The following is a 27,389-nucleotide window of genomic DNA, read 5'->3' as shown; positions in this document are numbered from 1 at the left end:
AATCTTTGAGAGTCAGATAATTGCTAGTGAAAATTTGTTGGGAAAACAGATGCAGGTTTTTTTTCTTGCAGGTATTTTTCTTTTATGCAGGGAAAACAGGCAGTGAAACAATCTCTCTAGACTTTTGGGTTCCTTTACTTATTTTTTTTTTTTTTGCAAAGAGAAAGCAGATACCCAGGAAAGACAGCAAAATAGCTGAAGGTGGGAATTCAAAGCTGGGAGTAGGACAGGAAGAACATATTTCTCCAGAATCTACTACCCTATTCAGTTTTGCTCTGTATAATTTCTTGTAACCCTTTCTTTGAGTTGTGTTTGCCTGTGTTGGTAGCAGGTCTAATTAGCATCGTGTTCCCTAAAGCCTTCTCCAGTAATAAGCCCTACTTGCTGGGTGGCTCCCCTGCTGCTCAGAGCAGCCGGTAAAGCCACCTTGACTCTGGCATGTGTTTCTACTTTAGAAGCTGAAAACTTGACTGACGGGTCTCCTTCACTCTGTCTGGGGCTGAACAACAGAGTGGCTTAGATACAGAGGCCGGCAGGGTTGACCTTAGTGTGCTCTGAGCTTGCCTAAAACCAGGAGCTCAGTTTGTGAGGCACGGAGAGCTGTCTGTAGCAGTTTCTTGCACGCTTTTATAAGCAAAGTAACTCAGAGTGCTGTGCTCTACGCTGGGCTAGTCTGTATTTACACCCCCTCAAACCACATACAGACTGCCAGTACACCCCAGGCTTTTCCCTGCGATTCCGGGAAGGATTGAATCCAAACTACTGTTTTACCATACCAGTGTTAGATCATCGGTTGCAGGCAGCTGATGAACACAAGAGTCTGTCTCAACAGAGGAGCTTTAAGGATCACAGAGGTCAGGTTTGGACTGTTTAGTTTTCCTAGCCCACTAGTAGCCACCATGCCTCGTTCGCTCGGGGGCCAAATCCTGCTCTGGTGTGCAGGGCTTCCTGTTTATAATTGGCCTCAACAGACTCATCGCCCTGCTAGGATCGTTGTGGTAGGTAGGTGGAAACGGCTCCAAGTGCCCATTGCTGCCTTCACCATCTCAACTGGCCTTAACCACTTTCTCTGTGTGACACCCCGACGATCAGAGGAAGAGATTATCAGCCAGAGAAGTCAGAAGAAGGATTTTACCAGGAGAAACAACTGAGTTCACAGCAAGAATACATAAGATAAACTAAGATACTTCCTTCACTTGAGTGTTCAAGTTTGCTTAATGATCCTTGGCAATAAATCAAGGCTTAGGTTGCCTGCCTAAAACTCTTCTCTGCTTAAACTAATTATTGCTGGACTGCGCCGATACTGAGCGCAAACACACTGGAGCCACTTTCAGCCTCTGGGGTAGCTTTGGAGGCATATTTTAAACCAAGGCTCTTCAAACTGTTTAACACATATTTCTACTAGTAGCTAGCACCAGTCTATGTGAATTATGAAACAGGAGAGCAACTCTTTGTAGCTAAGCCCTTTCCTCTGAGCTCCCTCAGACAATCATCTGTCCATAACTTGCATGGCTGAGCACCTTCTGTCATGACTAAGTGGCTGCACATCCTGAACGGGAACAAATTTTGGGATGTGACTTTTGTGGTTTATCATAGAATCATAGAATGGTTAGGGCTGGAAGGGACCTTCAAAGGTCATCTAGTCCAACCCCCCTGCAAGGAACAGGGATATCTCCAACTAGATCAGGTTGCTCAGGGCCTCGTCCAACCAGGCCTTGAACGTCTCCAGGGATGGAGCATCCACCACCTCTCTGGGCAGCCTGTTCCAGTGTTCTACAACTCTCATGGTAAAAAACTTTTTCCTAATATCCAGTCTGAATCTACCTCCCTCTATTTTAAAACTATTACCCCTTGTCCTATCACAACAGGCCCTCCTGAACAGCCTCTCCCCATCTTTCTTGTAGGCCCCCTTGAGGTACTGGAAGACCGCTATAAGGTCACCCCGGACCTCCTCTTCTCCAGGCTGAACAGCCCCAACTCTTTCAGCCTGTCCTCATAGGAAAGATGCTCCAGCCCTCATCCTTATCCTTATCCTGGAAGAAAACAATCCTTTAACTTGCAGCAAAATACTTTTTAACTGTAAGGTTCCTTGAGTGCTAGAGGACATTGTTATAAAAAAATTGTTACTTAAACAGACATGTTTTATGGCAATTCTCTCCCCAGTCCCATTAATCTTTTTTGTTAGAGGAGTGACAGTACCTGCTCCGGAGTTTTTTGAGAAAGAATAGCCATTGAACCTCCTGCCTCTTCAGTAGGATAGTCAGGAAACTTGCCTATGATATGCCTGTGTGAGAAACAAAAGTGGGAAAGGAATTAAAATCCAGAATTTGTCACCTGGTTGATAAAGCTTTTAGATAGTGGGGCAGCACACCTTCCTTCACCTTCTATTCAAAAACACAGAGCTGGATCGCTTTCTATGACAGTGGCTTTTGTCCAGGAAATTAATTAAAATTTACCAGGCTATGTCTCTTGTCCCATGGCCCATTAAATAGTGAGAGTTTTAAGGAATTTCTGAAGACTGCACATCACTTCATAGCCGAGAGACTTAGCTTAAAATGTATATGTTTATAGCTCTGCTTTCAACATCCAGCATTTTTTTTTAAAAAAAATCAATGTTATTTTAATCAGTTTTTGATCTATAAATTCCACGCTGTATTTCTGTTTGAGGATCTCCACCCTCAAAAATTTCCAACGGACTTGCGCAATTGGGTGACAAATGAAGCTGGGGAGGGGGTAACGAAGGGATTTAGTGGTAAGGTATTATGGATGGCATGGATAACACAGGGTGCTTCCAGAACTTTCAGAAAGAGATTAAAAGATATAAATAATAACTACAGTCTAAAAGCCATTTATACTGGTAAGACTCTTTAACGTCTTTCACTCTTGTAGCTTTTTGGATTATACCAGTAAGATTTTTATTTTGCTTGGTAATATCAGGAAGATTTTCTGTTCCAAAGAAAATTCTGACACTTCTGAAAAATACTTGTGCTACTCTCAAACAGAATGGTAATGTTTCCTCTAAATGAAATTAAATTTCCCTTGAGAAGAAAATAGCTCAGAAAGGTCAATGTGATTCATAATAATTGCTTTCATTTTTTAAAAACAACTGGTACCTTAAGGGATTTTCCTAGTCTACTGTTCAGCAGTAGACTCAATTCTAAAGTGAGATCCTTGGAACAGCGCTTCAGTTATGTTTCTATAGTGCCATGTGCATGGTTTGGATCCCTAGCTGGTATCAGTGTAATACAAATTACAACAGAATAAACAAACATTCATCTGTGATTGTAAGCTCTGACTTGCATGCTCAACAATTACTAGTTCTATATGCAAACAGATGCAAAACTTTGGTCACTGCATTCCCAGAAACCAGTATGCATGAACAATGAGATGTCATTGTTAGTGTCTTTTTTTTTTTTTTTTTTTTTACATCTAGTAAGAATGGGATTTAGGCCACAAAACCTGCATCATCTAGTTTATTTAACGTTAGATCGTGTTTCGTTTTTTACAAACAGCCAGAAAATAGCTCGGTTTTACGTTAAATGCAATCTTGTTTTAAATGCTGTTACAAGTCTGGCTTGCAGCAACACATTTCTCAAAATCTGATATTAAGGCTGTTAGTACTTTACTAATGCCAGCTGGGAGGAAGGAAAGGCAATATGCACTGCGGGTGAAGAATCAGTCTGGAGTCCACCACCTACTGCACGTAGTATCAGTGCCAGCTTTCAATATTTATTAGCGTAACATTTGGTATTTGTATTAGCTTTTCACTTTTAAATCATTTACAGCTCTCGGAGATGTAAATATTTACCCTTTGGGTATGTATGATGAGTGTATATCTGAGTGCTGTAGAAACTATATCAAATTCTCAAATTTGGAAGTGGGTTCCAGTTTGTTTGTAATTTGTGTTTTGTGTAATTCTTTTGCTCACAGCTGGTGCAGCTGTTTGGGATGACGTGGCTCATCTCATCTTTTTGTAGCAGTTACAGCAAGTGCTTATGCTGAAAAATAACTTGAGGTGAGGAGAAGGTAACGCCAATCTCTTCACAGAAGAGGAAGAAAAGTGTCAGCCATTTACTAACCGGTCAGTTGCCCAAGGACTGGGTCTTTGGTTGAGGGCAGTGCACAATATAAGTTCCCATGGTCATCAGTGACCCTGAGAGCAGGCAGCCACCACACATTTCAGTCATGCTAATTCTTCAGGGACATCTGTGTTTTCTTTCTGGACTTCATCCTTTTCCTCTGTACTGTTGTTTAGCACATCAATCGCTGTCCCATAGTCAGGGAGCAGTATTCTTAAGTCTTATTTCTCCAACTGACCTTTTGCAGGTTTTCCTCTTTCTCTTCTAGGTTTAAATGACTAAAACTTCAATCTTGTAATGCCTGGAAAGCATGCACATGCATGACCCTTACAGACAAATTCCTCTCTTTATGAAACCCTTTGAGTTCAGAGGTTAAACCAGGGATTCATTTGGCCTGTAAATCTGTGCAGAAAAATGCAGTCATTGATCTTCCTGGTCAAAAGTCCATTTCGAATGTAATGAATCTCAATTTTCATTCCTCATTCACTTTTTGACAGCGTTCTACTTGGAGGCATCACAATGAGTTGTCTCATGCGTTTGTCATAAGATGCTAATTTGGATTCAACTGGAGTTAAACTATTTTGTACGAGCTTGTTTTAATGTTGTTGATAATGACAAAACATCAGGATAAAATGAGCAGCCAGCATGCACTCCATGAGCAGCCAAGGGTATTCCTACATCTTTGTTCCATCAGGCATGCTACGTGCCATCTATGGCTCAAGAGGGTTCCACCATGTATGTCTCATGTTGAACAGGTAACAGCTCTTGAATAAGGACCTTCCAAACATGCAGAATGATTTTGAGCTTACTTTAAAGTTCAGATTTGTTCAAATAATTTTAAACTGTCCTCCCCTTCTGAAACTTTCTAGAAACAATGAAGTATTCATGAATAGAGTTGGTTCTAAGGCAATAATACTGAAAAAAAAAAAAAAAGAATCCAGATGATGTAAGAAGTTGCTCCAAACCTGAGCATGGAAAGCTGTTCTGTTTTGCTGGAGCCAGGAGCTCTGGTGTAGAGGAGGGCTTCACTGTGGCAATCCTTCTTGGTTCCATCTATATGGCACTAATGGCACAAATACACTTTAAACCAAGATTTATGGAAAGCGGAGCTGCAAAGGTTGCCATAATCAGCAACTAGCCTGAAAACTGAACTGGGGAGTAGAAAAGCATTATACCTGCACTTGCATTGTTTGTTGATTCCAAAAGTTGAGTTGCAACTATAGTCATTGTAATGCTTTAGCCCATTAAGGGTCATAGCGTGAATTTATTTTGGATATTCATAGTACCTGGATGTTTCCTTTGCATGTCAGTCACTGTATCGAGCTGACAGAACACCCACAAAGTTCACACATCCTGATGCCTTCTCTGCATGTCACTGAGAAGGGAGCACTATATGCAAAAACTAAACTGGTGGTCAGGAAAGTCTGAAAGTCTCGTTGCATCTTGATGGGGAGAGGAGAATGCAAAAAGCTTAAGCTCTTAGTAAGAAGAGTATTGGAGTATGTAATATATTTGAGAGACATAGTACATGTCAGAAACACCTGGTTCCAAGGCAAGTCAAAACTCAATTTGTTACTTACTGTCTCAATGTTTGCAGGGGAAAAAAAAAAAAAAAACAACCAGTTGTGCTTTTCCAGCATCTCATAAAAAATTGCAAATGCCAGAACTGGAAGAAGCAAAACTCTTATTTCCAACACAAAAAGTCTGCAGGCTGAGGATGACTCTCATGGGTGACCTGCTCCCTGTTGTGTATTCCCGGGCAGAACCTTGTGCTCGAGAGCCTTTTGCACTGCTGCAAATCAAACCGATGGGTGCCAAATGGAGTTCACAGCAGGCAAAATACCTTTCTTTGGGTCAGAGCCACTGCTTTAACAGAACTACTAAATGTTTCTGTGCTGCAGAGGACCTCGCTGAAGAAGGGACCTTTAGAAACTGCGGTATGCGAGAAATCCATTACTTTCCCGGAAAGCAGTTGAAATCCTGTCAATGGGAGCGTAGCATGGGTTTGGTAAACAGCTTTACAGAAAAGTCATCTAATTGGAATGAATGAGAGCCCTAAATCTGAATCAAGCCAGCTCAACCGGAAGAGTTAAGGGGATGAACAAAGATGGAGGAGTGAAAAGAGACCATCTTCCACTCCCAGCTAAGAAAGAAAAGGATCTGATGAGATTCTTCCACTGTTTCTCCAGTTACACTCTGCTCACTGGTTCACTGTTACTGCTCTCCCCCTTTCCCAACTTATTCCTCTTACAGTAACTTAGATCTGTCAAGTGTAATTGAAAAAGAACAATCTTTCGTGGTCTGCAATGCAAACCCTTTTTTCCTTGCATGGCGTAGTGCAGAGTTCCATCTCTTCTGGGCTCAGTTTTGTTTTAATGCACGACCCACGTAAATGTCCAGGTTTTAACTAGGTTCAGATCGTTCTTCAACATCTCCAAATCACTTTGGTATGAGTCAATATGATTGGCAGTCTCTGCAAACTTCTGCTCAGTGCTGAACACTGCAGCACCTCAAGTCTGACCTGTAAAATAAATTGCTTGTCTGTGTGATGACCCTACACTGTGGTCATCTCATCTGCTGCTTCCTCTCCTCATTTCAGGAGCATCACTGTTTTTCTCTTAAGTGTTTTCTCTCTAGTCCACGATGCTCAGGGATGGTTATAGTTAAGGCTAAATATGGCTGATGATTTATGAGAGCACACCATTGATTTAAACATTTTTTCTGGTAATAGACTCAACAAGTTACTACCTACTCTGTTCTTCTGGCATGGTTTTACATGTGTTATTCTTTCTTTTTGGCCGTGGCTTCTCTAGCTAATTGCATAAAAGGCCTTGTCAGGAAAAATAAAAAATTGTTCTTTGGAGGAAAAAGAGGGTTTAACTCTTTTCAGGGTAAGAAAGAATGTGGGCTGTGTGCAGAAGAAAAGGCATGAATGATGGCTGTACGCTCTAGGCAGAGGGATGGCAGAGTGCTCAGCGCAGAAAGGGAACAGAAAGGGCAGGAGGGGAACCCTTTAAAGAAATAAACTCCTCATTGTTTTGTAGTTCTTGCCTGTTTCTGTAATCCCACTCGATAAGGGTTCTCTCAAACTACTTAAATAGCAGAGTTGGTTTATTTTAGGTGTCTTTGCAGCATTTTCTCTCCTTTTGTGTGTGGGTGTGCTTTCTTCAGCTCTTTGAAAATCGCTTCCAGAAAAAATAACCCAGGCAAATACAGAATTACTTATAAAGCAAGATTAATTTCCACAGGCTTCTTGTCATCTTTAATGGGTTTGGACACAGGCATATTATAACTTATGTTTTATCTAAGGTCTTGATCCTCCAAGCGTTTGCTTATATGTGTGATCGTTACGCATGGAAATACTTCAGTGGAGCGGCTTGCAGGGAGAACTGTTTGGAGGATTGGAAATTTTATTGTTCCGGATAAATATTCGGCTTCAAAAACTTAAGATCAAGTACTGTGAGACCAACAACGTACAAGAAGAAACATTCCCATGGAGGAATGAGTGCGAAAGGTTTGTGGGGAAAGGTGATATCCTTTATTGCGGTAACTACCATAATTAGAAACAATAGATGGTCTTTTGGGTACCCGACGTCTGCCTTAGATCTGAAATGGTAGAAGTGAGCTTCAAAGCCAAGTAACAGTTGGGAACAGTTGTTGGAGGGGACAGACCTCAATGTGGAATGTGGTAATTCTCTCTGATAGTTTTATTACATGTAGTATTATTGGCCAGGAAAGGTAGACCTTTGGCTGACCCAGTACAGTTGTTCTTAAGCTTCTTGAGTTCTTACAGTTAAATAGTTGGTTCTGCTTTGTCATAAAGTTACTTCACCTTTTCAAGGATCCTTCTGGTCTTGTAAGGATAGCAATAGGTAATCAATGTACTGGAAAAAAGGGGATGTCTGTTCCCCTTCGGAGAGACTTGGGCATGAGCCTTCTCTGTCAGGGCTCCTGGTTATCCTGTTTCCTGTTGTAAACCATAAGTGAAAAGGTGGGAAAAGGATTTTTTGACCTCTTGGTAACTTCAAAATTCTGACAAAAATTACTCCTGGTTTAAAATGGCAATAGGTTTTTCTCCTTGAACTGAATCAGAGACATGGGAAGGTACCACTGCAAATTACTGCTAAGTTTTTGAATGAAAATAAAAGGCAATATGGGAATGAATAATGCCAAGGAGAAACAAAAAGATTTATTTTACAGTTTCAATCTGAGCTTAAATTTGAAAAAAAATTGGAAAAATCGGAACAAAAATTTGACAATATCAACACTCATAAAACGTTCTGGTGCTCTGGTTTTGCATGTTCCTCCCTCCCCTAAAAAAATATTGCCAAAAGCTTCCTTAGAGCTCAAATCTGAATTGACTCAGTACTGGGAGAAGGTGTATCCTGACCTACGTAACAGAACTCCTTTGTAAGAGCTAGTAACATCCAACCCATACTGAAAGCATAGACAAACCTAGAGAAGATGAGTATTAAATTTACCCACCATGGCACAGAAATGGAAATAAGATTAAGGGGACTGGAAAGCAGATTTTTATAAGGTTATTTAGACTTTTTTTTTTTTGCTTGACTCCTGCAATGCAGAACAGTCTTGGGCAGAGCTGCTGGTAAACCTGGTGCGATGCTCTCTGCAGTAACAGGGAAAGCATCTCCTGGTGGACTCAGGGACAACCTGGACGTCCCATCCCTGCCCTTGGAGGGAATGGTTTCTGAGCAATGAGCAGGGCATGTCATGGTGTCACAGAGCAGTCTCTAGTCTGTAGTATTTCTACTTCTGCTGGCCCTGCCAGGCTTCCCAGTAACCGCCTTGTTAGTGAGGAATTCATCAAGTTGTATGTGCTTCTGTTGGGGTAAAAATCTTGCTTATCAGAAACAGGCCTGAGAGAGCCAGCAATCCTGCCTTTTTTTCCTTCTTGGAAAGCTACAGAACAGATACTGACATTCAACACTGCACCCACGTTTTGTTTTCCTTCTTTTAGTGCTTGTCCTTCTCTTTGGGACTTGTTCATCGCCCTATGTTTGCCGGAGCCGTGGAACAGGCTGTTTTCCTCCAGAGGAAAGGAAAGTGCCTCAAAAGGAGAAGGGCTGCTCCCCCTCTTCCACAGTCAGACTGTCCCTAGCCTTACTCCCAGTGTCAGCTTCCTGTTGACTGTCTACAGCCTTTCATGGAACATGATCCTGCCAACCTGGCTGTAAGGAGAACGGGTTGAGCCATCCTTCCTGCGGAGGAAGAACTTCCCTCAGGGCTCAGCACCACGTCTGGGGGTCTTGGCTGATGGAGTAAATGAGTACTGTGGAGTGTGCAACTCTCCTTTAAACTCTCATCTGTTTTTATTTTCTTCTACCTTTCCCCTTCCCTTTAGAGTGAGGTCAAGGATACAGAAGCTGGCTCAAAGAAACGCCAGGTCAAATTCCCCTTGCATTTACTGAATTCCTTACCTTTGGTCAGCTTATCCTGCTTTCACAGAATGCTGAATCCTGACTCAAATTGGCAATATTTCCTGTGCTTAGTATTAAACTTAAGAGACTGAAACAATTATGGCCAGTTTTAAGCAAGATTACTTTAACTCAGACTAGAAGCTTTGTGAGAATAGCTTTCCTGCAGAGTCAGCCAGAGGGAATCAACAGAACTTTATTAACACAATATGAATTCTGTAAAGAGGAAAACAAAGCATGTGACTTTCTGTAGCAAGGCCAGCCAAAAGAAATAACTTGCCCTCCAACATCACAAGTTTCTTTGGGATTTGGAGTGGAATGGAGTAGAGAAAGCATTTTGTCTTATTGGATTTGTTTATGAGAAATTTGAGTGATCGCTTTTGCGTCTTGGAAGTCAAGGTGCTAGCAAAAAAAAAATGTGCATCTTTATGGGAGGGAAAGAGGGCTGTGAACTGGGCATGGGAGCTTTAAATTGTTTTGTCATGGCCCATCACTTTAACCTGAAGATAACGCTTTGAGGAGGGTTGAGAAATGGTGCCCTGGACAGGTCACCCACCTGGAAAAGCGTCACTTGCACCCAAGTTTTGTGTCAGCTCTCTTGGGACTTTGCCCTCCTCCTTGTTCTGAAACGTTTTGGCACATGCTGTATTTCTTCTGCCACCACCCGACTGTGAAAGGTACTTGAAGTATTTCAAGGGTATTAGTGGTATCAGCTGATTAAAAACTCTCCTCAATGACTGCGCTCTCCCTGAACCTAATGCTCATATGTTGGATGGATAGTTGTGTGCATGCATAATAAATTCAATGCACTCGGGACGTGTCAAACTCCCTGCATGTGGTATGCAGGATATGCACCCTTTATATCCATCTGGAAAATTGGGGACTAAGAGCCTGAAAATGAACAGAGAAGCTTTGTGCTTTGATCTACCCTTATTTAAATACTGCAATAAATACAGCATAGCACGTGAGAGTAAGGTGTAGCCTTTTGTGTCAGTGGTTAAAACAACCCAGCCTACCTGATGTAAATGTGGTAAAACGATGTGATTTGCACCCGTTTTGTAACTGCTTGCGTCACTTCAGTGTGAAGAAGATGGGTAAATCTGCGGTGATAGTGAAGGTGGCATCAGACACGTTTCAGTAGCCAGATCTGTCTGCCTTATGTCGACGGTATCAGTGCAGAAATACAGCTCACTCTGGCATAACTTAAACTTTCCTCGTTTTTCACCTCCTTGGATTAAAATGATCTGTATGGGCATACTGTCCTCTTCAGCCACTACGTCATGACTGTCCCATTCATGGATCACTGTGCCTCTGACCTGCTGCCTGCCCATGATTCGACTTTAGGTGTTTGTAAAGGACAATGTGTAATCAGCATCTGTCAGGCATCCCATCACGGCTTGCTACTTCATTTAGGACCAATATCTTCGTGCTGTGCTAATGGCACTACTTGGAGCTAAGGCTGCACTTCCTTGAAAAGCTCCTGTGATGCAGAAGAAAAACTTCAGTGGGGAATAAGAAGCTGAAAATGGCACATAGTGTGTCCCTAACTTTTAAAGAAGGCAACCAAATATGCTGCTCTCTGTTTCACTGCTGCTGATGTTCTTGTCCCCTTCAAGAGATGTGGTTCTCTGTGGTTTGCATAAGTGTTTAAATGAACTATTTAATGATAAATCTGAGGCAATTTCATGCATATGAAAGCAGTCACAGTGCTTGATTTTTCAATGTTCATCCCAATTGGCTTGTGCAGCCTTATTTGAATAAATCACAATCAGGTGTACACGGAGTATAAAACCAGGAAAAAAACTGAGACTGATATTGAAGAATAGTGCAGAGAATCTGGGTATATAAAGTTAGAGATGTTTACAGGCTCCTGGTCAATGCTAGTAACCAAATAGCTCAGTAGCAAGAAAAGTAATTTAGAATCTCTGCTTTGGCAATTTAAAAAAGTGTGAGAAAAGACAGGGAGAAACACTCCAGATGAGCTCAATTAGAAGCCAGTCTCAGGCTGGTATTAAGAGCATCCATTTATCAACAGCGTTAATTGAAAAACCCAGTCATCTCTGCAGTCCAAGAAACACATTGTAATGCCTTGAGATGCTGAGTTCATTAACCCTCATCTTTTAGTTTTGTGAAAGAAAAGTTGGAGTGCTGTATTTTTGTATGTGTTTAGTGCAACTCTCTTGTGTATATTCCATAGTGTCCTTAAACTGGCTGAAAAGATGGACAATCTTAGAGATCAGTAAAGAATCAAATGCCTTTTGTAGAACTTTGGCATTGCCTCTCTGATTGAATTCTTCCCCACACGCTACTCACTGGGATGCACTCAAATTTAATCAATTCTAAGCACAAAATGGAGGGGGTTTATTATTGTTTGTTCACATGCTGGCTTAATAATGTGGGTTTTGAGCATCTCTCTGGTAGGTGAGGCTGGCACTGCAGAGAGTTGCTGTGTACACGTGGCAGAAGAGGCAGTCACCTGGCTGTAGACCCAGGGACAGGCATGGGGATGCCATAGAATCATAGAATGGTTTGGGTCGGAAGGGACCTCAAAGATCATCTAGTTCCAACCCCCCTGCCATGGGCAGGGACACCCTCCACTACACCAGGTTGCCCAAAGCCTCATCCAACCTGGCCTTGAACACTGCCAGGGATGGGGCATCCACAACTTCTCTGGGCAACCTGTTCCAGTACCTTACCACCCTCAATGTCCTCTGGGAATTTGGAACTAGATCTGCAGCCCACTCTTGGTAGAAGCAAAGTGCCCAAACATCGGTAATTTCCTTCTACCCAAGCGGTGTAACAGGTAAATTGCTGTGGGAAGTGCAATTTGAAGGGCAGGTTTACTCACTTGCTACATCTTAGGGCTCTTTTTGTACTTTTTTCAATACTGGAGATCTAAATGTGTTGCTTCACAGGTCTATACAGAGGATCAGTTGTCTGGAATGGCCTTATTATAGGCTAGCAGAGCTCCCCAGGGCAAAGAATGTAAAGATTAGTTTTGGACAGGAATGAAATACAGGCACATATGTGGGAGAGGCTACAATCAGCTGCTCCCACCTTCACTCCCACTTGTTCCCGGGCCTCCCGCAACTGCCAACCTTGCAATACCTAAAGAATAAAACCATGCATTATACATGATTTCCCAGAAGAGAATGAAGGAGAAACGATATTTTGGGCATAGCGTTACCCCCTCTGCAGCAGCTATCGGAGCTGAGCCAATGATGGGAAGCACATGTATGCAATGCAAAAGATGGCAGAGCTCCGGCTCTGGAATTTGCTCCCTCGGAGCAATTGTATTTTGACTTGGAATACTTTGAGGACTCCTGCAGCTACACAGACTGCAGCCTTTAACTTATGGCTGTGCTTTAAACTAGTATCTTCAAAATTGTTTGCTGGACTAGACGCTTTCCAGAAAAATCTGCAGGAAAGAGCCAGTCTCCCTATGTGATGGGGAATACCAGATAAGAGAGCAAACTTCCTTTCCAAGCCACCAAAGGATTACTGCATCAGTAAGACACTCTAAAAAGCGAGAGGGGAGTCTTTGAACAGGTTTTAGTTAAAGGTAATGCAGTTTTCTGGTATTACATAAATACCTCAATAAACACTGAACCAGCTCTTAAATGGTTCTACGCTCTTTGCCCAAGTCAAACGATGTTGTGTTTGGTACGGGATCTTACTGAATGGTGCTATGTCAATATATTTCTTTTGCACAAAGTAGAGCCTAACAAGAACTAGCAACCCCCCTTATGTGTGCTGTTAAATGTCTCTTATTCAGCCTGGGATGGTAACTCTTAGTACTGCTCTTGCTAAGTCCTAAGGATGCCTGACACAGCAGACAAAACATAGCTAGTTTGTGATGTTAATAGCTGGGCGTGTTTAAAGTAAATTACTATAAATAATTAGATTTTCTGTTGTATCTGCACAGGACTGAAATGCAGCATGACTTAAAAGCCCTGGACTCTGACCTGGATAATAAAAACAACATGCTTGATGGAGTCTGACTAATCTCCCCAGCGCTGAAATTCTCAGTAAAACTGAAACATATTGACTCTGGACAGAGTGGATGAGACTCAGGTTTCAGGCAAGTTCTTGTTCTGCCCGCAGAAATACTATCGTCAAACCTTTTCGGTGTTAAGTCAAGATTCAATGCAAGCACAGGATTTGGATAAGACCAACTTTAATGCTAACTTTGCACGGGGAAGGGTTTACCTAGCTGCTTGCCAAGCCGTGCAGCACACTACCCACGCAGCAAAGGGGTAGTTTGGTGTTCTCAAGGGAAATAATCAGCTCAATGGAAAAAAGATGCCCTCTCTCATGGGCCCTTGATATGCATGCCAACCCTGGGATTGCAGTCAGTGCAGTGCTGTCACCTGGGGCCTGGACCAGCTAGTCCACTATGGAAATCCAGAGGCTGATGAGATAACCTGCTTCTGCTGCCTGTGTCCTTTTCTCCCCTCAACTCTCTGTTGTTTCTGCTTACCCCTACTGAAAGTTGACTTATGCCCTAAATTGAAGGACATAAACTCATTCTATTTAAATCATAGAACAGTTAGAGTTGGAAGGGACTTCAAAGATCACCTAGTTTCAACCCCCCTGCCATGGGCAGGGAAACCCTCCACTACACCAGGTTGCCCAAAGATGCAAATCTAAAGGCATCCAAAGGCCTCTGGATGTTTTATTAACCACCTAAGAACCTATTTTCACTGAAGCTGTGCTCTCAGCCTCAGGGGTACCTTATGGCAGCTGAGTCTAATTGTGGTTTTGATATTTGACTCCAAAAAGAGATGAGCTGTTTTGGCCAAGGTATGGGCAAGGGAGGGCAAGGAGAAATGGGACTGGAGGGGAAGCACTCTCAGTGGTCTGGTAGATATTACACTAATTTCCAGTGCAAGCCTGGATTTTCTATGCTAGATGATGCAAGTCTTCTGGGTGTGGGATCCACTTGAAATCTACACTTAAGTAACTTGTCAAGGGTTTGTTAAATAAACATGTTGGCGTACTGAAGCTGCGATGTCCTGAATTAGCTTTATATCACGCCAGACACTGCTGCTACAGTCCTCAGTGTGTAAACTGCAAAACACCCACTGCCAGTGAAAACAGTGAAACAACAGTATTTTGGGATTAAATATATCCCTTATTTCTCTTGTGAGAAAGAATAACAGGCTGTCATTCACAGCCACGTTCCCAGCCATAACTTGTATGCCTTCATCATCTCCACAGTCAAATCTGACTTCCTGACAATTGAGTCTTTATTTTTTTTTTTCTTTTTACATATCCACCTGAGCTTGCTTGCAGGCACACACGTTTGAGGACTGCTCTTTTGTCTTTGCACTGGGCACACTAAATATTTTCTATCAGTCTTTGGTTCTGACTGTCCTTATTTTTCAAATTGTTAACCTATAGTGTTTTTTTTTCCCCAGTTATAAGCCTCTTTCATCTCCCCTTTCTATTTCTGCCTCTCCAGCTCCTCATGACTGTTTCTGCTGCCACTTTGCTCTGCTTGTGTCAGTCCATACCATGTTTCTTTTTCCCCCACTCGCCTCCTTTCTTTGCATCCTACACAACCAAGGTTGAAAATGTCTTTTCTACCTCCTCTGCTTGCTTCTCCAAAGAGATGGTTCTGTGGAGCAAGGGCTGTAGCTTGGGAGCCACTGCTCTGTGCTTCATGTTCCTTTTTATTCTTCTCACTTCTAAGCTTTTCCTTGGTCTTTCTTTTCCCAGAATATCTCTCAAATACCTCTCCTCTGCCAGCCACTGGCTCTTCAGTGCCTCTCTGTCCTGGCACCAGTGGGGCTCCTGATTCTTTTTTTTCTGCCTCTTTCTTGTTCCTGTATCCCAGTATATCTTCATTCACTTTGCAGTTGGAAATGGGGAAGTGGGAAAATTGGTTCTTCTGCCTGCTCTGTATGAACTTGCCAGAGAAGATACCTCTCCCTGTCACAGTGGAGTGAAAAAAATAGCTGGGCTGGGTCTCTTCCTCTTGGGATTCATGCTCTTCTTCCTTTCTTATTGATTAGGACTATGTTACGCTGGTCAAAACAAGGATAGATCGGATGGCAGAGTGGACCCCACTGGGCCAAGTGTAGGCATCGAGTTGGATTACTGGAACAGAAACCAGCTCTGAGGTGGAAATCAGTCCCCAGTTATCAGTGCTAAACACCCCATTTGTCTGTTCCTGCCTTTAGAAAGCCTGTCTGCTGCATTAGGACTCTGCTTGAGAAAGGAATAAAGAAAATGCAGTGTGGGAGAACTGTAACCCAACGTATCCATTGAGCAGGGCACACTACTACAGTATTTTCCAGAAAAAAGCCCAATTCAGTCTTTAAAACATGTAGAGCTGTATTATAACAAGCTGCTGGCAAGTGTGGGTCCCTGAATGTAACTGGTGTTTGTGTTTGTGTAAGTATCTATGACAACAAATAAATCTAAGTTTGGGAAGTGTCCTTGAGAATAGCTGTGGGGGATTTGTTGCATTATGTTGGTAACACTGAGCACTTTCAGACTTTTAATTCCTAAATAGTATTATAAACGGGTATGAGTACTTTAGGAAAATGAACTAATTAGTTACAAGATGTTTTTTTTCTTGTTTGCAAATGGGACCAACTCAGAGTAATGCTATTTATTTTAGCTGATTCCAGACTTTCCGACATATAAAGGAGTGAGTATTTTTAGGATCTGTAACGCTAAACTGGAGGCTTAGACTCAAGGTCAATGGGCTGTGGGCATCTGTGGGTCACTTCCCGCCATTTGAAGAAGGTAGAAAAGGGAAACCTAAATTTGTTGTAAATGGTCAGTGTGGCTTCTGTAGTGCTACAAATCAAAAAGTAGGAAGCAAATGAAGCCAGGAATTCACCCTATGGAATCGTGCTCAGGATAGGTATGCCTGTAAGAATAGGGCTAGAAATGAGTAGCAGGATAGGACAGAGCAATTTGTCCTTGTACTAAAGACTGCTTTTGGTCCTCTAATTTGTCCTTGCTGGACAGGAACCGTACCACCAAATACACGTGCTGAGGCTTATTGCTTGGGCCTTACTTGTCGCATCCATTTTACTCCCATGTCCCATATTGTGCTCTTAGGAATGAGAGAGTGAGAATAAAGAGGTGTCCTGTTTGTCCGTGCAGAACTACACCTACGACTGTCTCCACACCACACTGTCTACGGTGCTGGAACTGGGCCTGTGATGGGGAGGCTATGGAGCCCTATAAAATATCTGGAGAAGTTATGCACCAAAAATGGCCCTCAGAAAGCCTGGTCATTGGCAGCATGGCAGGGAGGAAAGTGTAAGACCTGTTTCCTCTTATCTATTGCTGCCTTATCTGGGGCTTCATGGGGGATGTCTCATGTATGCTCAAGTATCTACTTGCTGTTGTTCCTCTTGTGTTCTCACCTCTGGTGGTTAACCTTATCCTGGCTCTTGTCTTGCGTGAACAGCTGTGCACACTTTGCAGTGCACTGAGCAGGGACCAACAGCACCAGAACAGCTGTACTGATTTTTCCAGTTCTGGTTTCAACACTTCCCCAGTGTCACTGCTTGACACTATCCATTACAAAGCTCTGTTTCTCAGCTGATGGTGGATTTGTCAAGCTACCAACCATTTGGGCTGAAAGTTTAGATATTAAGCATTCAACTAATGATATGTAAGTCTGAAAATACTGGTCCACGTGATTCAGGTTTTTCCAAGATGGAGATTAGTTAAAGACATAATTTTGCTTATGCTGAATAAATGAGAATATCTAATCGGACCCATCCTTTTGCTCCCAAGATTTAGAACAAGGAGTTGCAACTTGCCTTTGATCTATTGTCACCAGAGTGATTAGAGCTTTAACAGCTGAAAACTGCAGAGACAGAAACTGGGACCATGAGACAGGGTGGGGGAAAAGGTTAAGTCTTTCTGGGCAAGTGATTTAGAAGCAAGCAGGTTGAGGAGAAAAGTGGAGGAGGAGAGACTGGTCTGAAGAAGAACCATGCTCATTATGGCTTTGCTAATGTGTGACTGTTCAGATCTGAATGAGCTTTTAATGTTGCTAATGCATAATTTACATGCAAGCATGGCAAGAGGTGTGCAATGCAAATCACGCCTGATGAAAAGATGAGTATGTGCTTGCAGATACTTGAAGTTTTGAGCGTTCCTGCCAGATGCTGAGGAAAAGCCCCACCACAGGCAGAAGACCTACGATTGAGCTTATGGCAGAAAAGCCCAAAGTGCCACCGCACTGAAACAGTTTTCCCCGATCCTGCACTGGTGGTGAAACTGTTTGGGGAGCAAAAGTATGTGCTTCTGCCTGTCTGTAACACCCTTGAAAAAGCCCTGATATTTGTAAACTTGCTCAGAAACAAGTGTCTTTTTTTCATGAACCTCCCTGGGAGTCGATGATGGGAGTCTGCTTAGAACAAGGACGTATCAGGACCTGACCCTGTTTTCAGTAACAGAAAGTCAGTAAGCAAACTATCAGGAAAAGGGAGATGATTTGGGGAAGACCATTAACAACTTTGTGATTTAAGACGTCCGAATGTCTATCTGGAAGGGAAAGTAGCATTTGGAAAGTGGGTGAAGATGTGCTTATCTGCAGCGTTGGTGCACTTGGTGATGAAATCATAGCTCATGAGGATGACTTACCCTCGGGAATCTTGATTTGCACCTGAGATATTTCAAAAATCTTCTTTTTGTTCCTTAATTATTTCAAACTTTTGATACTTCAGTGAGCAAAATTAAGGTTTAGCAGCAGAGTCCTTTGCATATGTTTTTAATCACTGTACGGAGGTGGCAATCATAAACGGAAGTGTAAATTCAAGGAGCCTTACAAAACTAGAAAGGCAACATATTTCAGAGTTTGCAGTGATTTAGAAAGCAGAACTAGTGATGTTATCAATGCCTCTCTGGAGGCCTGACACCAAGGTTCACCTGGTCTTACTGCTTCAGATACCTGCCACCAAGATTTATCTGTGTTTCACCAAGTATGAGAAATATATGAATCCAGGGGCTTCCGGCTGATCCCCCCAAAAGCCATCAAGCCACCTCCATTAATGTCAGCGCACTCGTAAATTTTTAGCATGCACTGAAGTAGGCAACTTCTGCCACTGCACAGAAGCTTCCAGAGGTGTCCCCTGCCTCCTGTAAATCCATGGACACCCCGTAAAGTAGATCAACTACAGATGGACTTAATAACAGTTGTCCCTCCTTTGGAATTAGAGGGGTTCACGCTTTTAAAAGAGGACAATGTGGTGTTCCCATAAGCAAGAAAGGAGGAGTGAAGGTTTGGTTGTTTTTTTTTTTTAATGGCTGTCAAAGCTAGACAGTTGACTCCAATCAATGGGAAAACAGGTTGCAGAACTGTGGGTTCCACTCCTCCCTGCCATCTACAAACAATCCTCTTGTTTATGATAACTTATTTTCTCTCTTTTCGAAGAGACCCGGTGGGCTGTTTGCTCTGGTACTCCTCCAGTAAGCCAGTGATGCATTTGCATTCCATTCCCTTGCTCCCTCCAGCCCTAAAGACTGCCAAAATTAGTCAATAGATAACTACTCTGTGGAAGCTTTAAGAATGTGTTAGGGAAAGGCTTGAACATTACCCATTAATGTTTACAGCTCCTAATTATGTTAATTAATCAGTCTTCGAGGTTGTATCACCCGGGAGCCCAAAGGCAGGATTTGAGTTCCCACAGATGTACTCTGAGCTAACCGGCTCCGGCTCAGCGGCACGGCTGCTCGCGGCGAGGAGCTCAGCATGGTCAAGCTGCCAGAATATTTATGCAGGGCCCTGGACAGGTTTTGCTGCCAGAGCTATGTGCTGTCACGGCTGTGGTGCTCCTGTTGGATTCTGAAGCTGGCTTTGACTGTCGACGTGAGGTACAGTCAAACATCTGGGAGTAGGCTGAGCTGTGTTGAGGAAGAGTGATGTTCAACATGAACTGTTCCTGCAGAATGGCCTTTTGGCATGGGAAAAGGCATTCAGAGAGCACTTTGTACCAGCACTAATTGTTGTGACACAGAGATGACTGCCTTTGCAAAATGTGAAGTTGTTAGCTCTGTCAAAAAAGAGGTGAAACCAGTGATAGAGAAAACGGATGTTGTATCTTCTAGCCCTTTCTTGGAGGCTTTGTAAAAGATAGGTCTTGTCCCAACATGAAATAACTGTTCTGTGTCAGTTCATTTACAGACCAACAGGAATATCTCCTTTATGGAAGATGTATTTTGGCTTTCTTTAAAAAAAAAACAACCACAACTACTATTTTTTAGCTTTTCCTGAGCTTGCTCTCTTGTTTGCAGCAGACCTGATGAAAGAAGAACATAGAAGTCCTACTGCTTAGCCAACATTCAGGAAAGATGCTCACTCACTGTCTTTATCAATGTTTCTGTAGTTTTGCAGGAAGACAAAGTACCCGGGCAGAGGAGGACACCCAAGCCTGTGCCATCCTCTTTCGGAGCTTCATCTCTGCAGTTCAGAGTTTGTCTTCACTCTCCTGAGAAAAATTACAAGACTCAGAGAAGATAACCAACCCAGACAGGTGGCAGAGGGATTCAGAAGAAGCTTCTACTGGTTTCGTGCTATTTCCTAAAGAATTTGGTTTGTGTAGGCTTTCGGTGCACAAAATACAAGTCTAGGAGAAGAGATATTAAACTCCAGTGAACAGGTAAGGAGAGGAGAAAACTGTGGTGCAGATACAGACCTCTTTGTAATTGACTTCAGCTCTTCCTTATCTCGTGGAATTAGCAGACAACCCCTTATGTGTCTCCATTTGAATATCCTGATTTTTATGTAGAGCTCACAGGTGCTTCTGGCTGGTAACTTTTGCTCCTGAGTGGAAAGTTGCATATAAGTGGCTTGTGAGGATGTGACAATCTTTTAATGATGACAGGGAAAACAAGTGACGACAATATGGATGAGGTGAAAGAGAGCAGTTCATCACCCATCTATAAACGGCTCCTGTGGGCAGTAACTCCTGTCTGTGCTGAATATAAAGTACCAGACAGCAGAGAGGCATTTTTTGGTAGGTTCCTACAGGAGAAATGCCCTTGCAGGGGTAGCAGGGAAGAAAGGAATGCATTTTTTTTAGAGTAACGGGGTGTTGTATGGAAAGAAGACTGTGATTAAGGAGTTGATTGTTCCAAGGATTTCCAGACTGGAGCTTACTCTTTAAGAGAACTGTCTGCCACAGAGGTTCCATGCACGAAAACTGGTTATTAAGTAATTTTCCTATCAGCTGTTTCATGAACTGCTGCCGTACTGTGTAGAGACGGCGCTCCGTACTCCTCGGTTACTTGGAAAGCACTTCTGGCAGGCTGAGGGCATGGATGATGAGCCAGATGGGACTGGAAAAATAACACGGGTCTGGATGGACTCAAAGCAACGATTCCTCTGAAGCAGAGCGGAGGCGGTACGAGGAGGCGGTGCCACAGCTTGGCACTGCCGAGGTGTCGTCTGTCTGTCCTGCTGGCACAACTTCAGTTGCCGATGGATTTCCTGGCAGCTTTCACGCACGTTGACCTTAACTTCGTAAAAAGCGCTGTGTACCGAGTGCGAAATGCAATATGGGCAGCGCCTGACACAACTGAATGCTTTCCTTATTCCATGGGATTTCAGTGCAAAAGCGCTCTCTCTATTCATCTTCCTCCTTCCCCACCCCTTTGCTGCCCAGGGAGCCCTGTGAACAGGCGTATGTATTGGCAGTAAACTCAGCTCAACAAAACACTCTCGTGAAAAAACAGAAATATAACATCATCACTTCCTATTTCTTTCTCCTTTCCTCTGCATCAAAGCCCAGTCTGGCTGCCGGCAACGTTCAAAATTAATAAATAAAGGGCAGGAACCCCCTGCTTCAGAAGGAGTCTCGTTCACTCACCATGAAGCTTGGCCAATTCTTTTTCTGACAGTACTCAAGTCAGCAGGCAGAGCAAGAAGATCATTCAAAGCTAATCAGTAAAGTGTAAACCTATTATGAAAGCACATTTACCCCTCGCCTCCTCCTTCCTCCAGAAAACCAATCCCCAAATCTGTGGGAATAACACATAACGTACATAAAAGTTGTTATTACTTAGATCCCCTGTTATTAGGTCAGCAATGCCACTGATTAAACGCTCCCCAGAGCGCTGAGCAGCGGCGCATAAATCCTCCAAGAAATTCACGGCGTAATTTGTTACAGCTAGAGGGCATGAGACACATTACAGCAAAGCCTGTGTGTTCGGCTCTCCCCTGCGATTCTCGAGGCTCTCTCTGCTAATAAAAACCTCATCTTGATTTCTTATCCTTCGTATTGATTTCTGTCAGAGAAGACTCTTCTTAGACAAAGATACTACTATATGTCTCGGTGTAATAAGGGGATCCTTCTCCCCTCTTCTCTCCACCCCTTTTTTAAATTTATTTTAGGGATGACTCCAAGGAAGATGCCTAATTTGGGAACTATTGGTATGTACAGAGGGTAAAGAGCAGAGAAGACGACGATGACAGTTTTTGCATATGCAGTGCAAAACCCGAAATGTGAAATTAGAGAAAAATGTTTCTGGTTTGGAATAGTACAGGAAATTGAAACTAACCCCCCAGCTATGCAACCGCTATATCTTAATATGAAACCCTGTTATTAATGTAATGGCTGGAATCTGTGTGAGTCAAGTTATTAAAATCCAGACTCAGATGTATATAATCACAGCAACTGTTAATTTTGGAACATTTGTACTCCTGCTTTGTGACTCATGCAGCTATCTTGAAAAAAAGGGAGGCCTGTAGCAGGTATACTACATGATGCTTTTTTAAAAAGAGCATTTAAAAAAACCCAAACAATACAATATACTATTTTTTTTTCTAGCATGGTATGTAGGGACAAGACCAAACAGAAATCTAGAAAGCTTTATGTGATGAATTTGCAAGCCAAACAACAATGGCTCCACAGAAGTCAATACAGATAAACAGAGTGAAGGATGGTAAGGCTGCGAAATGCACAGTGTTATATCAAAAATATTTTGCCTTCTCTGCAGTGGAATTGCTATAAGTAACTGGAACGTTTTCATTTAATCTTTTCCTTTGGGTTTTGCTTTATTTTGCATTTTTGGAACCGATCTTCATAGGAAGCTGTTTTGGGTCTTGAAGCAACTGAAGCTGTGCCTGTGCCCTTGTGCAAAGAAAGTGGTAAATATTTATAGCAGTTCTTACAAGTGAAGAATTTAATATGTGCTCATTGCTTTTGTAATCTAATAGCAGCTGTGCTGAAAGACAATACCTGCTAATTGTATTTCCTATCACATCCTTTTCCAATTGAAGGATAAAATATGTAAGTTTGGGGTTATTTTTTCAGTACATACAGCAAAATTTATTCAAAAGAATCTTTGTTCCCCTTCAGCTATCTGTTTATTTAATAGACTATGGAAAGTGGTAAACTCTGTCAAAAAGCCTAGTTAAAGAATAATTTATAAAGCTACTTTTAGCTGTTGATCTCGTAGACTGGCTTAGTGGAGAGCCAAAACATATCCTGGCAGGTAATAATTAATGTAAACCTTGACACTTGAGATCTGGCCACTGTTCAGCAGGCCAGGCAGAAGCAAGAACACAACTCCTGCTCGTTCTGTTGTGTCTCTGGCATGCACCACATGGAAAGCTTGGCTCTGTGTGACACACGTGCTCCCCATGTGTAGAAATTTGCTCTGTGGGTTTTTTTTAACCTATTTTGGATGCAAGCAAGTATGTCTGCAGGGAAAATTGTTTTGGTCACTTTGAAGCGCCCTGTGAAGAGCAGGATGGTGGGCAGCTCGCTCTGACCCCTCTCTGTTCCATACATCACTGCATCACTTGGCCAGATTCAAATGAACTAAAATATTGGGTGGTGTCCAGCCTTTGCTGAAGCTCACAGCGGCTCTCCTACGGGCTTCTTTGGGGGTAGGATTTTATCTACCACACTGCAAAACCACCAGAACTGCTTTTATCCATGAGATCTGTCTAGTCTTGGCTGAAACGTGCCTTACTGATGCTTAGAGATGATGCTGGACAGCTAATTTAAAAGGGTAACGGGGTGTATGACCTAACACGCTGCCCTGCCTGCATCACTGCCCCTCTGCCATCAGAGGTGACCCTGCACTCAGGCACAGCACATACCTGCACATGCTGCATTTCTTTAACTGTGCTCTATCAAAACGGTCTGATTTAGCTTAAACCTGCTTTTTGGTTAATGTTTTTAATATCAGATTGTTTCAGATGCATGGGCAGAGCAGCAGCTCTGCCTGTGGTTATTCTGCAAGGTTGGAGGGGAGCTGTATTCTTAGTCTCTCAGCTGCAGCAGAACGATGTGTCTGACTAAAGGCTTATCTATAAGCAGTGGTGTCATTGATTAACTCTATGTGTGGGTGTATCTTAGTTCCATTTAATATAATCACTTGCTCAGGAAAGGCATATCCATAAAGCTGCTCAAGATCAGTTAATGTGGTGCTTATATTCAAACATCTGCTTTCATCTTTGTTAATTTTCAAGTCTAGATGAGATTCAAGACTACTGAACCTGACTAGACCAGACAACTTAAAGGTTAGCTAAAGAACTCCTTATAACTTGTTTAATCACATATTTATATGCTGGGATACTGACTGTGTCTGCCTGTAGCCTTGAAGTCTCACCTAAAGTTGGGCCCCTGGGCACATCTGGGATATAAATGCAGCAACGAGGTCTCATTTCACTTGTAAGGGCTACTGAATAAGAAAGCTCAGCATTTACACTCCACCTTACATCTTCAGAGTGTCCTAGATACATGAGACTCAGGTTGCTTATACTTTAGGTAGCACAGGTTTTGATGAACTGCTCATTCAGCCATTCCTCTCTGCCTGCCTTAATCGAACGATGGCTTCGGCTTCCTCCAAATGGTCCTTTAGATTGGTTAGGCTCTTGGCTGGCTTCGCTATTAAGAGTCTCCGTGGAATGGATTTTACTTCTAATAATGTCTCATAACTGTCTTTAAAGAGGTTTATGGCTCAGCCTTATTCTCTAGGAGGTTGACTGTTCTCTGCTAATCTCCTACAGAAACATTGTTATTGGTTCACACAGTATTTCAGTTAGTTCTCCTCAAGCTCTAGAGTCGAGTTAATTGGACACAATTGACCTATGTTAGAGAATTACTGTTAGATGAGTAATATTGAGCAAAGGAAATAAGATCTTTCTGTATCTCAGAACATGCTGGGAGTTGTGGGGAGCAGCAGGAAATGGCAGCTCAAGGAGTGTGCAGAACAGGCCTTAGGAACAGGGTTGATTTAGGGAATGGGGAAGTGCTTTGTAGTAACTGGGGTTTGTAAAACCAGCAGTTCCTTCTAAAGGAGAGCTACATGGTGTAAAAGTATATTAGAGTTTTGAGTGTCTATAAGAGGCAAAAGTACAAGAAAGAAGAGAAATAGATCATGGCAGACCTGTGAAAGTGCTGGTTTTGTTGTTTGTTTTGTTGGTTTTTTTTTCCTGTTTTTTTTTTTTTTTTTTTTTTTAACACTACACTGTCATACAGCTACCAAAGCCTGATTAAAGTAGCCAAGGAATAAATAGAGCAGGATTTCATTAGAACGCTTTTGTCTCCAGCTGGAAACTGCATGCCGAAGGCAGGTCTAGGACACTGAAAAAATGCTGAATGATCAAAAGGACATGACACTAGTCCACAAGACAAATACAAGCCCTGTAACGTCACTAAGCAGCTCAAGACACAAGAACACGAAGTGTTTTTGCAGAGCAGTTTTATGCAGAGCAGCTGAAACCTCGCTGCTAAATCCTGGAACTTTTGGGCGTTGCTTCCCAATTTACTTTTACATACTAACCCACTGGATGAGGTAAATCCTGGAAAAAAAAAATGACCTGTATCATAAAACCAGCCTGTATTCCTTAGTATAAGGCTTTACAGTACTGCCATATTAAAATGGCCAGTCTCAAAACTTGTTCAGCTAAAGTAAACTTCCTGAGAGCTATAGGTGTCAGCACTCAGTTTAAAAATGTGTAAGTATGTGCTTAACTCTACTGAGTCGTGAAGTTTCACTGAGATCAGCAGCACTACTTCAAGTTACATTTGGAGGAGTGTCTTGAAGGTCAGGCCTCAAGTACGAAAGTACTTCAGATTCATCTCAGTGGCTGGATAATACCATCAGCAGGCACCTAGTGACGTGACGTGATTTGCTATAGCAAATAATTATACTTCTGCCTCATGGAAGACTGCCTTCTCTCTTAAACCTTGTGTATTCAGACAGGGAAAGAAGTCAGTGTTCCTAAACTTTAAGTATGCTGCTTCTAATTACAAAGCCAGAGCCCAAGCTAACGTGAAATCTGGACGTGTTCCCCACTTTAATCTCTGCGGACCTGATTCTGCAGTCAGTCTTTCAAGGTGCATCTCTGATCCCTGCTGGACTGTGCAAGGAGCGATGCACTATTCTGGTTTCCCTAGTCAGGAGTCCTGCTGCTCAGGAACTCGGTTTTGCAGCTGGGATTGGGATCACCTCTGATATGGATTTTGAAAATTTGTAAGAACTGCAAAATCAGGCTCCTCAGGGCAAACGGGCTTAATAAGGGGCAAGTGTTTGTCTCTTCTCACCGGCACTCGATGAAACACTGGGCGATCTGATCCTGGAGAGTCTTCTTGATGTTGAGCCCCTCTGCTTCTCTCAGCTTGTCTTTGATGAATGCCTCCTTGTGTCTCTCCTGGACCTCACCCTGTGGGGCATCCTCACCTTGCAGGGCATTTGCTTGTCCAGCATGCATCTGCGAAACACTCGTTGCCTTTAAGCGAGGTGGTAAGCTCTGAAAATCACAAGAGGAGAAAATAAAAGGTATGAATTAAAAGAAACTTAATATAAACTGGAATGCCAGGTTGACAGTGAATCCGAGCTTAAGCCTTAATTTATTTGCGGGAAGCCAGGAAAAAAAACCCCTGTGCTCATAAAAAGTGCCTGGATGCACACAATGGGCTATTGTTAGTGTTTCAGTATTAATTAACAACATTGCAATGTACAAAAACAACCCTTCCAGCGTGGGATCCTGGGATCTCAATGAGACAGGTGAGAAAGCTGCTGTTCTGCAAATGCCAACTTTATCCATGCCAGAAGGGTGCCGGAGATTTTTTTAATTGAATTTTCAAATGTTCGGACTTCCCATTGGTACTTTTTAATTAGCCGGTATTGTTTTTAATTTGTTCACTTAAATTTTTATATGCACTGCTTAGTCAGTGGTTTCCTGGTATTTTGTTGCAGCTGGTCATATTCCTTTAGGAAATCAACTTCCCTTGAGGAACAACAACAACAAAAGAATAAACAACCCCCCAAACACTGTAATAAAAATCATAGCTCCCCGAGTTTCCCATGATTTGATAACCTTGGCAAGAAGGAGTTCTAAGCCAGTTTAAAGTCTTAGAATAATTTCTGCTTTGTGATTGATTTTACATGTGTACTTTGAGAGAGAAAAATGAAAGTCTTTCTGGTATGCAAATACAGAAGCATGAAAAATACCATCTGTGTGGGTGGTCTGAAACCTCACATTTTTTAGTTTGCAGTGGTTGATAAAGTTAAGATGTTCCCAGTGGCTTACGAGCTACTACCACCTTGTAAGTGTAGAGAAAAGCATGTTTTAAAAATTACCTTGTAAATTAGCTTCGCTTTTTTTCGAGTTCTGGAACAAAATATTTTTTGCATACTTGGGAAGCAGTAATCATATTGTCTGATAGTGTATGTCAAATTTAAGAATGGAAAAGAGGGGAATAGATGATAATCTGGTTTTATAATATGGTGTGGAGTTAGTGACTGTCTGAATATCTGATATTCAGAGTTAGTGACTGTCTGATGTATAGGTGGCAGCATATGTGAACAAAAGCCCAGGACTTTTGGTTTGCATGAAAAAAAACCCCACCCTATACTATTCTGCTCTGGCCTTCCACCTTCA

The 27,389-nt window shown here is 42.4% G+C and overlaps 1 protein-coding gene across 1 annotated transcript in view; it reads right to left on the bottom strand.

Moving 5' to 3' along the window:
- DRC11 (dynein regulatory complex subunit 11) overlaps window positions 1-27,389 on the bottom strand; it is a 102,197-nt gene that overhangs the window by 56,016 nt on the left and 18,792 nt on the right. Inside the window, exons 5-6 of the mRNA XM_086615760.1 lie at window positions 26,050-26,255; window positions 2,200-2,284 (exon numbers count right to left, since the gene is read on the bottom strand). Of these exons, the coding sequence (XP_086471886.1) occupies window positions 2,200-2,284; window positions 26,050-26,255 (291 nt within the window). The remainder of the gene's footprint in view (window positions 1-2,199; window positions 2,285-26,049; window positions 26,256-27,389) is intronic.

Source organism: Tauraco erythrolophus, chromosome 8 (genome assembly GCF_009769465.1).
Source record: "Tauraco erythrolophus isolate bTauEry1 chromosome 8, bTauEry1.pri, whole genome shotgun sequence".
In the NCBI taxonomy this organism is placed as follows: Eukaryota; Metazoa; Chordata; class Aves; order Musophagiformes; family Musophagidae; genus Tauraco; species Tauraco erythrolophus.
The sequence above is the reverse complement of the archived record's forward strand: the minus strand, read 5'-3'. Positions and strand labels throughout refer to the sequence as shown.